The sequence below is a fragment of the Peromyscus maniculatus genome, chromosome 2 (assembly GCF_049852395.1).
Source record: "Peromyscus maniculatus bairdii isolate BWxNUB_F1_BW_parent chromosome 2, HU_Pman_BW_mat_3.1, whole genome shotgun sequence".
Lineage (NCBI taxonomy): Eukaryota > Metazoa > Chordata > Mammalia > Rodentia > Cricetidae > Peromyscus > Peromyscus maniculatus.
In genome coordinates this window covers 116917350-116930925 of record NC_134853.1, presented here as the reverse complement: position 1 = coordinate 116930925, position 13576 = coordinate 116917350, and the positions used below count along the sequence as shown (strand labels likewise).

General features: G+C 40.0%; 1 protein-coding gene across 1 annotated transcript in view; it reads left to right on the top strand.

Annotated features, from left to right (window-relative positions):
• The window catches only part of LOC102903674 (cytochrome P450 2J4-like), a 41313-nt gene extending 30686 nt beyond the window's left edge, over positions 1–10627 (top strand). Inside the window, exon 10 of the mRNA XM_076563607.1 lies at positions 10130–10627. Coding sequence (XP_076419722.1) covers positions 10130–10299 — 170 coding nt within the window. The 3' untranslated portion in view covers positions 10300–10627. The remainder of the gene's footprint in view (positions 1–10129) is intronic.
• The last annotated feature ends 2949 nt before the right edge of the window (positions 10628–13576 follow it).

Below are 13576 nucleotides of genomic sequence, written 5' to 3'. Positions count from 1 at the left end.
AACTGAATTATTTCCAAAGAGTACACTATCCTCAAAGGTTTCCAGGTCAGATCATTGGCTTAGCTAATCTTGGTTAACCTGCCATACATGGTATCCTGGGTTTTCATATGGTATTGCTTAAGATTCCAAGAAACAGAGCAGTAGAACACAGGCCTGGTAAGATGCAGGCTGGGACTGTCACCCCATGACTTCTGGTGACCTATAAAAATCATTAAACCATTCCAGTTCAAGGAGAGGAAAGTCCTATAGACTTTGGAATAGTTATGAAGTCCCAGTGAGTATAACAAGAAACCAAGGCAAGAGAACAGTTGGGTGTTTTGCTTTCAGCATTTCTTTATGGTGGGGGTGCATGTGATTCAGTTACCTGGAGATGCCCAATGAGGACAAGAAGAGGGAACACCTGAAAAAAACCCTGGGTTGACAAAGCAGCAGTCTGCATTTTCTACCACAGTCCTATCTTTGGCATGTAGCTGATTTCCTTCAGCATTTCTAGAACTTCCTAAAGACAACATCTCTGAAGCTGTTATATTATGCAGTTTCTCTTCTCTTGGAAAAGATAACCAAGCTATACAATTGTTATTTATATGTTATCACAGAATATATAAAACTAATTTATAATTTCACATGTTCTCCTGATTTATGTCCACCCCTTTTAGGGCAAGAAACTGACAGCTTGATATATATTAATATAATTAATATTAATGACTATTACTATATTGAAACAAATAGTATATAATATTAAATAAGAGAGTTTTTTAAAATTTGCAACTGGTGCACGGTTACTGAAGACCTTTGGCTATAGTCTAAGTTGACCCTCATATTTCGCACAAAGGTCATTTTTTACTTTTTTTTTTAAGGGAAAGTATCAAAGTAACCTTTAGACCAGGCTATGTTTGTTAGCTTTTCCTCACTGAAACAATATCTGAATGAACAACTTCTTAGGAGGAAGGTATGTTTGTTAGCAATACGTGGCTGAAGAACGCAGCCATCTCATGGTGGGGAAGAAGAAAGAGAAAGATGCTGTGAGATTGCAGATATCCCATCAGGACATGGCTCAAATGACCTATGTTAGGCACACACCTACTTAATTTTCCACCACTTCCCAATAGTGCTACAGTTGGCAACCAAGCCTGTAGATGAAGTCCTTGTCTACAATGAAAATAACTAAACTACATACATTCAAGTTTCAAAGCCTGGGTGAATGTTGTCATATCATTCAAGTCTCCCAGATGAGTGTCTATAGTCTCTAAAGAGAGACCAGATATGAGCTCTGACAGTACATCCTTGAAATACATTCTTAACTAATATTATGAGAAATCTGTACTCCCCAGGGTGAATTATGAGGGATAAAAAAAGTTTTATCTTAAGAACTTGTCCAGAATTCCAGTCTTCTTCAGTCATTGAAATTCTCTGTCTTAGTTTGCTGTCTGTTTCTGTGATAAAAATCATGAACAAATGTAACTTAAGGAGGAAATAATTTATTTAGCTTGTACTTCCTGATCATAGTCTGAAGAATACCAAGAGAGGAACCTGGAGATAAAAAGTGAAGAGTAGGATGTGGAGGGGATAGGCTTATGTGCTTATTTCTATGACTTAATCAGCCTGCTTTGTTATCTCACCCATGACCATGTGCTTGAGGGTGGAACTTCCCATAGTAAACTGGGCCATTAGTCGAAAGAAATAACTAAAGAGAGAGGGTAGGAAAAGAAAAAACATAAAAACAAAATTTTCTTCTCAAGCATGAGCTCTGATACCAACATTGGTCAGAATTTTCTTTGGACAGACTCTTCCAACAGTATATATTAATATTACTAGTTTTATTTACACAGTCACAGGTACATATTGACAAAATGGCCCCTGGCAAGTTGGAGAGGAAGAGAAGTGAGTAACTAATGGCTTCACATTCTAAAAAATCTGAAAGCCTGGAGATAAGAAGGACCTGTGCTGCAGTCTGTGCCTGAGTAGCCAAAAGTCTCTGCAGAGGTGGAGAGAGCTGGAATGTGATGGTCATGAGCAGACACAACAACACAGTCACAGGGGTTCAGGAAGAGCCAGACCTGCCAAGTGGCAAGTGCCAGCCAACTGGATGCCATCAGCTCAGCTCAGGAGAGATTTTTCTTCTAACTTCAGTGACCCACATGCCAATCATTTCTGAAATGACCTCACAGACAGACCTTGATTTTCTAGTCATCTCTCAGTCAAGATGGTCACTTCATTGGTTACTGTTCTTTGTTGTGAAGACACTTCATGAGCAAGGTGACTCATAAAATAAAGCATTAAATTGGGATCCTGCTTACAGTTTCAGAGGATTAGTCCATGATCATTATGGCAAGAAGTAGACAGGCATGGCACTGGAGCAATATCTGGGAGTTTTACATTCTGATCCATAGGCAGAAAGACAGAGAGACACAGACAGACAGACAGACAGACAGACAGGGACTGAGAGCTAGAGAGATGCAGAGAGAGGGAGGGAGGGAGGGAGGGAGGGAGGGAGGGAGGGAGGGAGGGAGGGAGGGAGGGAGGGAGGGAGGGAGGGAGGGAGAGATTAAGCCTGGTGTGGTTTTTGAAATTTCAAACCCCCTTCCAGTGGCACATGTCCAATAAGGCCACACCTCCTAATTCTTCTCAAAAGAGTTTCATTGCCTTGTGAACAAGTATTCAAATTTATGACCTTATGTAGGACATTCTAGTCCTACCATCACAGTAATCAAGATTAACCATCATATAGGCCAAACTTTTAATAATATGCTTCATGTTGAACAACTAATTCACACTCCTCCAGCCTTGCACAGAGGGAGAGAAGAGACTGTTTCACATAATTACTGTCTTAGGGTTTCTATTGCTGTGATGAGACACCATGATCAAACCAACTATTATAAAGTAAAACATTTAATTGGGGTGGATCACCTGCATTTCAGAGTTTTAGTCCATTGTTGCTATGATGGGAAGCAAGGCAGCATGCAAACAGACATGGTGGTACAGAAGGAACTGAAGGTTCTTACATCATGACCCATAGGCAACAGGAAATGGTCTGTGTAGAAGGAGGTTTTCCTATATCCTGCCCGGTCCTGAGGTCCCCCAGCCGCTTACAAAATAATCACTCAGAGGCTTAAATTAATTACAAATTGTATGGCCTAGGGCATGTTTTGTGCTAAGTAACTCATTCATCTTAAATTAACCCATTCCTATTCATCTATATGTTGCCATGTGGCCATGGCATTACCAGTCTGCTGGCATCCTATTGCTCTTTTTGTGTTGGGCGCAGGTCTCTCTCAACTCTGCACTTCTCCCTGCATCTCTGCTTGGATTTCCTGCCTGTCTGTAAGCTTTCTGGCCATAGGCCCAAACAGCTTTATTTATTATGCAATTGGAGCCACACATATTCACAGCATACAGAAAGACATCCTGCAATAGGTCTGAGATACTGAGATAGCCTCTAAGCCCGCCTCCACAGTGACACACTTTCTCCAAGTCCGTACTATCCACTACAACAAAACCACAATGCTCAGTAGTGAAATTCTCTATGAGCTAATGGAGGTGAATTACATTCAATCTACCACAGGTGACAAATTAGGAAAGCTGTGGTTCATAACAAGGAGTGGTTTAGTCATAGTAACAGAGGGGGTAGCAGACAGGTTAGGTCATTAACCTGTATCCTAACTTTGCATATAATGATTTATAGATTCTTACAGGAGAATCTTGGGAACATTTTTAAAATTTATTTTATAATTTAATTTAATTTTACATATCAGCCACAGATTCCCCTGTCTTCCCTCCTCCAGCCCCTCCACCCACCCTCCCCCCAAGCCACCCCTAATTCCCATCTCCTCCAGGGCAAGGACTCCCCTGGAGATTCAGCTTAGCCTGGTAGATTAAATCGAGGCAGGTCTAATCCCCTCCTCCCTTCACCCAGGCGGAGAAAAGTGGCCAAGCATAGGCCCCAGGTTCCAAACAGCCAGCTCATGCACTAAGGATAGGTCCCAGTCCTATCCAGCTGAGCATGTGCCCTTGTGGTATGGTTGAGCATTCCTTGGGTATATGCCCAAGAGTGGTATAGCTGGGTCTTGGGGGAGATTTGATTTCCAATTTTCTAAGAAAGCGCCATATTGATTTCCAAAGTGGCTGTACAAGCTTGCATTCCCACCAGCAGTGGAGGAGAGTTCCCTTTGCTCCACATCCTCTCCAGCATAAGCTGTCTTCAGTGTTTTTGATCTTAGCCATTCTGACAGGTGTAAGGTGGTATCTCAGAGTCGTTTTGAATTGCGTTTCCCTGATGATGAAGGGTGTTGAGCAATTCCTTAAATGTCTTTCAGCCATTTGAGCTTCTTCTGTTGAGAATTCTCTGTTTAGTTCTATAGCCCATTTCTTAATTGGAATGCTGAGTATTTTGATGTCTAATTACTTGAGTTCTTTATGTATTCTGGATATCAGCCCTCTGTCAGATGTAGGGTTGGTGAAGATTTTTTCCCATTCTGTCGCTTGTCGCTTTGTCTTGTTGACCATGTCCTTTGCTCTAAAAAAGCTTCTGAGTTTCAAGAGGTCCCATTGATTGATTGTTTCTCTCAGTGTCTGTGCTACTGGTGTTACATTTAGGAAGTGATCTCCTGTGCCAATGCGTTCAAGACTACTTCCTACTTCCTCTTCTAGCAGTTTCAGAGTAGCTGGATTTATGTTGAGGTCTTTGATTGACTTGGACTTAAGTATTGTGCATGGTGACAGATATGGATCTATTTGTAACCTTCTACATGTTGACATCCAGTTATGCCAGCACCATTTGTTGAAGATGCTTTCTTTTGTCCATTGTAGTTTGGCTTATTTGTCAAAAATTATATGTTCATAGGTGTGCGGATTAATGTCAGGGTCTTCAATTCGATTCCATTGGTCTACATGTCAGTTTTTATGCCAATACCAAGCTGTTTTTATTACTGTACCTCTATAGTAGAGCTTGAGGTCAGGGATGATGATGCCTCCAGAGGTTGTTTTATTGTACAGGATTCTTTTGGCTATCCTGGGTTTTTTGTTTTTCCATATGAAGTTGAGTATTGTTCTTTCCAGGTCTGTGAAGAATTATGTTGGTATTCTGATGGGGATTGCATTGAATCTGTAGATTGCTTCTGGTAACATTGCCATTTTTTACTATGTTAATCCTGCCTATGCATGAGCATGGGAGATCTTTTCATTTTCTGACATCTTCAATTTCTTTTTTTAGGGACTTAAAGTTCTTGTCATATAGGTCCTTCACTTGCATATTTAGAGTTACCCCAAGGTATTTTATATTATTTGTGGCTATTGTAAAGGGTGATGTATCTCTGATTTCCTTCTCAGCCTGTTTGTCAATTGTATATAGAAGGGCTACTGATTTTTTGAGTTGATTTTGTATCCTGCTATGTTGCTGAAAGTGTTTATAAGCTGTAAGAGTTGCTTGGTGGAATTGGGGGGGGGCACTCATGTATGCTATCATATCATCTGCAAATAGGGAAAGCTTGACTTCTTCCTTTCCTATTTGTATCCCCTTAATCTCTTTATGTTGTCTTATTGCTCTGGCTAGAACTTCAAGTACTATATTGAATAAGTATGAGGAGAGCAGACAGCCTTGTCTTGTTCCTAATTTTAGCAGAATTGCTTTGAGTTTCTCTCCATTTAATTTGATTTTGGCTGTTGGCTTACTGTAAATTGCCTTTATTATGTTTAGGTATGTTCCCTGTATTCCTGATCTCACCAGGACCTTTATCATGAAGGGTGTTAGATTTTGTCAAATGCCTTCTTAGCATCTCATGAGATGATCATGTGTTTTTTTTATTTGAGTTTGTTTATATGGTATATTACATTGACGGACTTTCGTATGTTGAACCACTTTTGCATCCCTGGGATGAAGCCTACTTGATCATGGTAGATAATTGTTTTGATGTGTTCTTGGAGTCTGTTTGCCAGTATTTTATTGAGTATTTTTGCATCAATGTTCATGAGGGAGATCGGTCTGTAGTTCTCTTTCTTTCTTGCATCTTTGGCTTGAGAATCAGAGTAATTGTAGCCTCATAGAAGGAGTTTGGTAATGTTTCTTTTGTTTCGATTGTGTGGAACAATTGGTATTAACTCTTCTTTGAAGATCTGGTGGAATTCTGTGCTGAAATCATCTGGTCCTGGGCTTTTTTCGGTTGGGAAACTTTTAATGACTGTTTCTATTTCCTTGGGGTTATTGGACTATTTAAATAGTTTAATCTGGTCTTGATTTAACTCAGGTATGTGGTACCTATCCAGAAAATTATCCTTTTCTTTTAGATTTTCCATTTTTGTGAAGTATGACCTGATGATTTTCTGGATTTCCTCAGTGTTAGTTGTTATGTCTCCCTTTTCATTTCTGATTTTGTTAATTTGGATGCTCTCTCTCTGTCTTTTGGTTAGTTTGTATAAGGGCTTGTCTATCTTGTTGATTTTCTCAAAGAACCAACTCTTTGTTTCATTAATTTTTTGTATTGTTCTCTTTGTTTCTATTTTATTTATTTCAGCTCTCAATTTGATTATTTCCTGCCATCAATCCTCCTGGGTGACTCTGCTTCTTCTTGTTCTAGAACTTTCAGGTGTGCAGTTAAGTCACTAGTGTGAGATTTCTCTAACTTCTTCATGTGGGCATTTAGTGCTATGAATTTCCCTCTTAGCACTGCTTTCATACTGTGCCATAAGTTTGGATATGTGGTATATTCATTTTCATTGATCTCTAGGAAGTCTTTAATTTCTTTCTTTATTTCTTCCTTAACCCATTGGTGATTCAGTTGAGTATTATTCAGTTTCCATGAGATTTTAGGATTTTTGTAGTTTTTGTTGTTGTTGAAATCTAACTTTAAATCATGGTGGTCTGATAAAATGTAGGTGGTTATTCCAATTGCTTTGTATCTGTTGAGATTTGCTTTGTGGCCAAGTATGTGGTCGATTTTAGAGAAGGTTCCATGGGGTGCTGAGAAGAAGGTATATTCTTTTTTGTTAGGATGGAATGTACTGATTAAGTCCATTTGAGTCATAACATCAGTTAAGTCCTTTATTTCTCTGTTTAGTTTTGATTTGGCACATCTGTCCAGTGGTGAAAATAGGGTGTTGAAGTCTCCCACTATTAATGTGTGGGGTTTTATATGTGATTTAAACTTTAGTAATATTTCTTTTACATATGTGGGTATCCTTGTGTTTGGGGCATAAATGTTCAGAATTGAAACTTCACCTTGATGGATCTTTCCTGTGATGAGTATGTAATGCCCTTCTTGATCTCTTTTGATTGATTTTAATTTGAAGTCTATTTTGCTGGATATTAGGATGGCTACACCTGTTTGCTTCTTAAGACCATTTGATTAGAAAGTCTTTTCCCATCCTTTTATTCTTAGGTAGTGCCTATCTTTGAATTTGAGGTGTGTTTTTTGTATGCAGCAGAATGATGGGTCCTGCTTTTGTATCCATTCTGTTAACCTGTGTCTTTTTATAGGTGAATTAAGTCCATTAATATTAAGGGATATTAATGACCAGTGATTGTTCATTCCTGTTATTTTTTGTGGTAGTATGTGTGTACTTCTCTTCTTTGGGGTATACTATTGCCTGTGTTATCGATTGCCTATGTTTTCCAGGGTGTATCTGACTGCCTTAGGTTGGAATTTTTCTTCTAGTGCTTTCTGTCGGGCTGGGTTTGTAGATAAGCATTGTTTAAATCTGGCTTTGTCTTGGAATGTCTTGTTCACTCTCTCTATGATGACTGAAAGTTTTGCTGGGTATATTAGTGTAGGCTGGCATCCATGGTCTCTTAATGTCTGCATTACATCTATCCAGGCCCTTCTGGCTTTCAAAGTCTCCATTGAGTATTCGGGTGTTATTCTGCTGGGTTTGCCTTTATGAGTCACTTGGCCTTTTTTCTTTGCTGCTCTTAATATTCTCTCTTTATTCTGTATGTTTAGTTGTTTAATTATTATGTGGCAAGGGGACTTTTTGGGGGGTCTATTCTGTTTGGTGTTCTATAGGCTTCTTATATCTTTATAAGCATTTCCTTCTTTAAGTTGGGAAAGTTTTCTTCTAAGATCTTGTTGAAAATATTTTCTGTGCCTTTGAGTTTGTATTCTTCTCCTTCCTCTATCCCTATTATTCGTAGGTTTGGTCTTCTCATGGTGTCCCAGATTTCTTGGACATTTTGTGTTACAATTTTTTTGGCATTGGTATTTTCTTTGACTGATGAATCCATTTCCTCTACTCTATCCTCTACACCAGAGATCCTCTCTTCCATCTCTTATATTCTGTTGGTTATGCTTACATCTGTGTTTCCTGTTCATTTACTCAGATTTTCTATTTCCAGCATTCTGGATCTTGGGTCTTCAGCATCTTCTCTCAGCTCTGCCTTATTCAGGATCCTCTCTCAGCCCCACCTTGTAGGTGTGATCATTACCAAAGCCTCAATGGGGGTTGGAACTTCCAGGTCAAAGCTGGAATGGCTACCCACTACATCGGGGGCTTAGAGAAGGGGAACCTTCCTGCAGGAGCCCTGCCCGATGGCCAGAAACTGGGGCCAAGTTGGGAAGGTCTTCCCTGAGAATGGCTGGTGCCCAGGGATGGGACGTAGGGGCAGGCCTCCCTGGGTATGACCCCAGACACTCACCTCTGGTGCAGATGGGAGCTCTGGGCCAGATGGGAGCTGGGGGCTGGACTCCAATTCTCAGGAAGGGAGGGGTCTCTGGTCTGGATGGGAGCTCTGAGCTGGGCTGATTGGAGCTGGGGGCTCTGGTCTGGAACTTAATGAGTTGTTAGCCATGTTATTCATGACAGACAACAGGAAGTGCATGAGGAGAACAAAAATAGAGGAAATAACACAGATGTTACATAATACAATGATATCAACATCATAACACATTTATGTTTACTATGTACCTTTTCAGGTCTGCTTTCATTTTATTTCCTCAACAAACTGTGTTAGGCAGGTAACAAAGTGGAAATACGCATACATCAGATAATTCTACAGTGTTTAATGTCTTTGAAGTCCAAACATTAAGTTAAACATTAGCCTGCAGATAATGAGGCATGCTATCATTCCTGCTACCATGTTCTTGTTAAAAACACCAGGAAGACATTGGAAAATAAGTCCAAATTTTAATCTTAGTTTTGCCTGAATGCTGTTCTAGCCATTTTGTTATAGTCTTTATGCATTTCTTTTTCCTGATGGTTTTAAAATGTTGTTCAGTCAAAAATGTATTATTTTCAAAAAAGCACTTAGTGGCAGAGGAGACATCTCACTTCATAAAGCACTTGCCTTGGAAGTATAAAAATAATGTGATTCCCAAAAGTCACATAAAATTTTGGGTATGGTGTCATGTGCTTCTAATCCTAGTAGTTGAATGCAGTGTCTCTTGAGACTCAGTTGCCAGGCCTACTTGACAACTTGCAAGACAGTTAAGAACCTATTTTAAATAGATGAGGGTTATAACATTTGAGGATGAACACCCATGGTTGTCCTTTGGCATCCATACACATATGCAAACAAGTGAACACATGATGAGCAGACATATGAATGAACATATCTACAAAAACAGGAGCTTAAACACGGTTTAGGGACTGGAAATCTGCAGTACTGGTGGAATGCATGGTGAGGATGTTCACATGATAAACAGTGGCATGCTAGGGATGTTCTAGGTCATCAACAATCACCCATGTCAACACAGATATCCAACAGAGTGACCAAGGAGTTGATAGGTACAGAAACAAATGTAGACACAAATACACGTGTCTATATAAAACACTTAGATAAATACACCTTGTGCTTGTGTGTATAGTGTGAGATGACCCAATGCAATGGCTTCCAGAGTTGTGAGAATGTCTCTTGCCAAGGTCTTATTTTCTACAAATCATTATTCAATAAATAGAACCAGGATACCTGGAATAATGGCAATTTCTTGGGTTGGCAAAACGAAAACACAAATTTGAGATATATAGCTATGCCAAAGATAAGAAAATAGCAGCTTGTATTGGCTTCTAATGGCCAAACCATGAAGATGTTAGACATAATCAACTGGATCAGCTTGGCATTTGCAGTAGGAAGTTGGGGACACCTGTACCTTGATGCCACAAAGTCAGCTGAGGAAGTGACTCATCTTCTGCTTTTGTCCTGCAGGAAAGAGAGCTTGCCTGGGAGAACAATTGGCTAGGTCTGAGCTGTTCATTTTCTTCACTTCTCTCATGCAAAAATTTACCTTCAAGCCGCCAGTCAATGAGAAGCAGCCTGAAGTTCAGAATGAGCCTCACCCTTTCCCCAGTCAGCTACCGCATCTGTGCTGTCCCTAGACTGTGAGGCTGGAGAAGGAAAAAGAAAAGAGTACAGGTAGAAATGGTGTATGCTGTGAAGCTTCTGGACCTTGCTCACATGAGAGGAGAACAATGTCAGAGAATGAAGGTGATTCAAGCAATATTCAAGGAATTGGACTCAAAAAGTGAATCAAAATACTAGACTGTTGATCCCTAATTTGGTGGTGGGCAAATCATTTATGAGCTCAATGGCATATCTTTTAATCTAAAAGTTGCAAGGAGAATGATGATTCTTCTCATAAAGAGAATGTACTGAAAATGAATTGCTGAATTAAAAATGCTAAGTGCATCACGATTCGCAGCTCAAGAGGTGTGCCTTCAATTTGCCTTGTTCCTCCTTTCCTGTTTCTGGCCCATTGAAATGTTGTTTAAAGTGGTGCAAAGAAAGAATAAGGATCAGAGCCGAGTTTCTGGCTACATCCATAGGAAGAGGCTATGAAGACTCTTCTAAATGACAGATGTGCCCCTCACCTGTAGCTCTATCTCCAAGTAGTCCTGGAAACCAGCAGAGAAGGGATATTTCCCTAGGCACAGGCAGGCAAAGCAAGTGGTGTCAAATAAGTTTCCTTTTGTAAGTGGTAGTTTGACTATGACCTTGAATCTCAGGCTAGGTAATTCCTGATCACACATAATCAAACCCGGAATCAGGCTTGGAAGGCATATGATTATTGAACGGCTCTAGTAGACCCTATTATGGCAAACATGACTCAGGCAAGACTTACTCTTCCTTCATTCCCTCTGCCTTGTTAAACTGTTAGATTAAACTCTTAAAGCTAGCCACCAAGGTCTGTTATGTTATATGGCTACTTTCTCCCCCTGAGGTCCAATAATCAAAAGCCCCCTTTGGACCTCCCTAATTATCATGCCCAAACAAAACAAAACAACTCATCCTAAAACTGGGTTTCCCACTTTATGTTTATGAATTCCCATTTGACTATGGGCCATGTCTGTCTCCTTTCTATCCTGATGTAGTCGTTTGTCATTCTGAGGCAAATATCCCTCCTCCCTTCCACTTGTTGCTTTCCTCTTGTCCACATTCCACTTTCTCCTGTCTTTGTCTCTTATTCCATGCCTGTAGATGAATTTCTAAACAGTCTTATTAAATAAAAAAAATACAGAAATAGGGGTGAAAGCCTTAGAGATCAGGGAAATAGTGAGAGCCACCAGCTAACCTTAACTCACCACACCACCACAGCTTCCCAAGAGAGCTACTTCCTGTCTACCCATGTTTTTATTGCCTTGCTGTTCTGCCCTCTCATTGGCTCTTAGCCCAACTACCTCACTTCCTCGTCACTGCCTGTCTATACAGACCTCCAGGTCTCTATGGTTGGTACTGGAATTAAAGATGTGTGTCACCATGCTGACTGTGTCCTTGAACACACAGAGACTTTGCCTGCCATGTGATCAGATTAAGGCTGAGTGTAACAGGAATCTTGAAAGTTCTTATTAATAAAAAAAAAAAAAAAAACTGAAGCCAGGTATTGGGGTGAATGCTGGAAGATCAGAGAAGCAGAACAAGCCACAGCTTCCTCACCTCGCCATTTCCTCAGCTGATCCTGTTTCCTCAGACTGGACGCCTCTGTTCTTATCCAAATGAATTCAGCTGAACTGCTGCTAAAAGCCTAAAACCTTAACCAGGTCTAGTTCCTCATCCTCATACCTTAAATACCTTTCTGCTTCCTGACATCACTTCCTGGGCTTAAAGGATCTTGTTACCATGCCTGGCTTTTTCCAGTGTGGCTTTGAACTCACAGACATACAGACAGATCTCTGCCTCTAGAATGCTAGGATTAAAGGCATGTGTGCCACCATTTTCTGGCCTCTGTATCTAGTGGCTGTTCTGTTCTCTGACCCCAGATAAGCTTATTAGGGTGCACAATATTTTGGGGAACACAATATCACTAAAGCATGTGCAACCATTACCAGACTTTTGCTTAATGGCTTGCTCTTAGCTCTGATCCCCAGGCAACTTTATGAACATACAAATAAAATCACATTTCAGCACAAATAAAATACCACCATAGAACATACAAAACATAATAATTTTTTTTAACAAACACAAAAGTACTGATACCTCACTCTGAGTCCTGAAGACATGAGGTCTCAGGGCCAAGTACAATGTTACCATAAAGAACTAGAAACTTTGGGAGTGGTTAACTGTGACACCTAATGGAAATTTCTACAGATAAAGCATGTCTCTTTTTTTTTCTTAAAGTTTACTGGAAATTCTATAAAAGATGAGGCTCCTTCCCCTTGAAGAATTATACTTTTATACCACAGTTCTGTTCATGAAATTTGTAAGGAACATTTTTTTTATTTACTTTTGCTGCTCTATTATTTTTCCCCTCTTCATTTCTTCCTGGCTTCTGTTCTACAAGGCATATAATGATAAAACAGGGTGTTTTCCAAATGGAATCTCAGAATGTGAATCTTCTATCTTTCTCCTCTGAAGAACCATAGACACAGGTAGGTGCAACAAAAATTAAAAATAAATAAGGAGCTTTTAGGTCTTAGAACAGAGACAGAGAAGGGCACATGCAATGCCCTCAATCCGAAAAAAAAAAATGTGCTGGTTGGATAGCTGGACTACATAAACCATTGTGTGGTTCAGGATATGACAGAACTGAGGTGAGGTCTAGCCTGGTGACTAAGTTTCAAAGATTGCTTCCTCTGATAGGAAACATCTCAGTCACAACAGGAAACTTGAGAGCTCTACTCCTAGAGTCAACCCTTTGTCCTCTTGAGTTCACTTAATTCTGATTATCTAAATTTTGTGTGGAAAACCATGGGGAAAGTTAAGGGATGTTTTTGGAGGAAGCACCCAGGGATATCCGAATGGGTTTTGTGATTTCATGAAGATGTTTAAATCTGCAAACTTCTGTTTCCATCCTCTAAATTGGGGTGTGAGAGCAGAAATCTCACCATCTGCTGGAATGAGTAAGATTCAAAACTGCACAGGATTCAAAAAGGAATGAAACAAAGATGATTTATTCCTACTATGCCAGTCTCATGAAGTTTATGGGAAGCCATAAGAAACTAAGTCTACTCAGCTCAGATTCAGAGCATACCAATAGGCCACAGACAATGTACATAGGTTGATGAACCAACAAATTTCTTGGAGTCACTTACAAGAGCATGTATGATTCAAGGGCAGCATTCACCAAAAAGTTCCCTGCTGATTCTCAGGCAGCTGAACAAATGAACAGTCTCCTCGCCATCCCACCACATAGCAACTGTCTACCACCCATGGAACCTC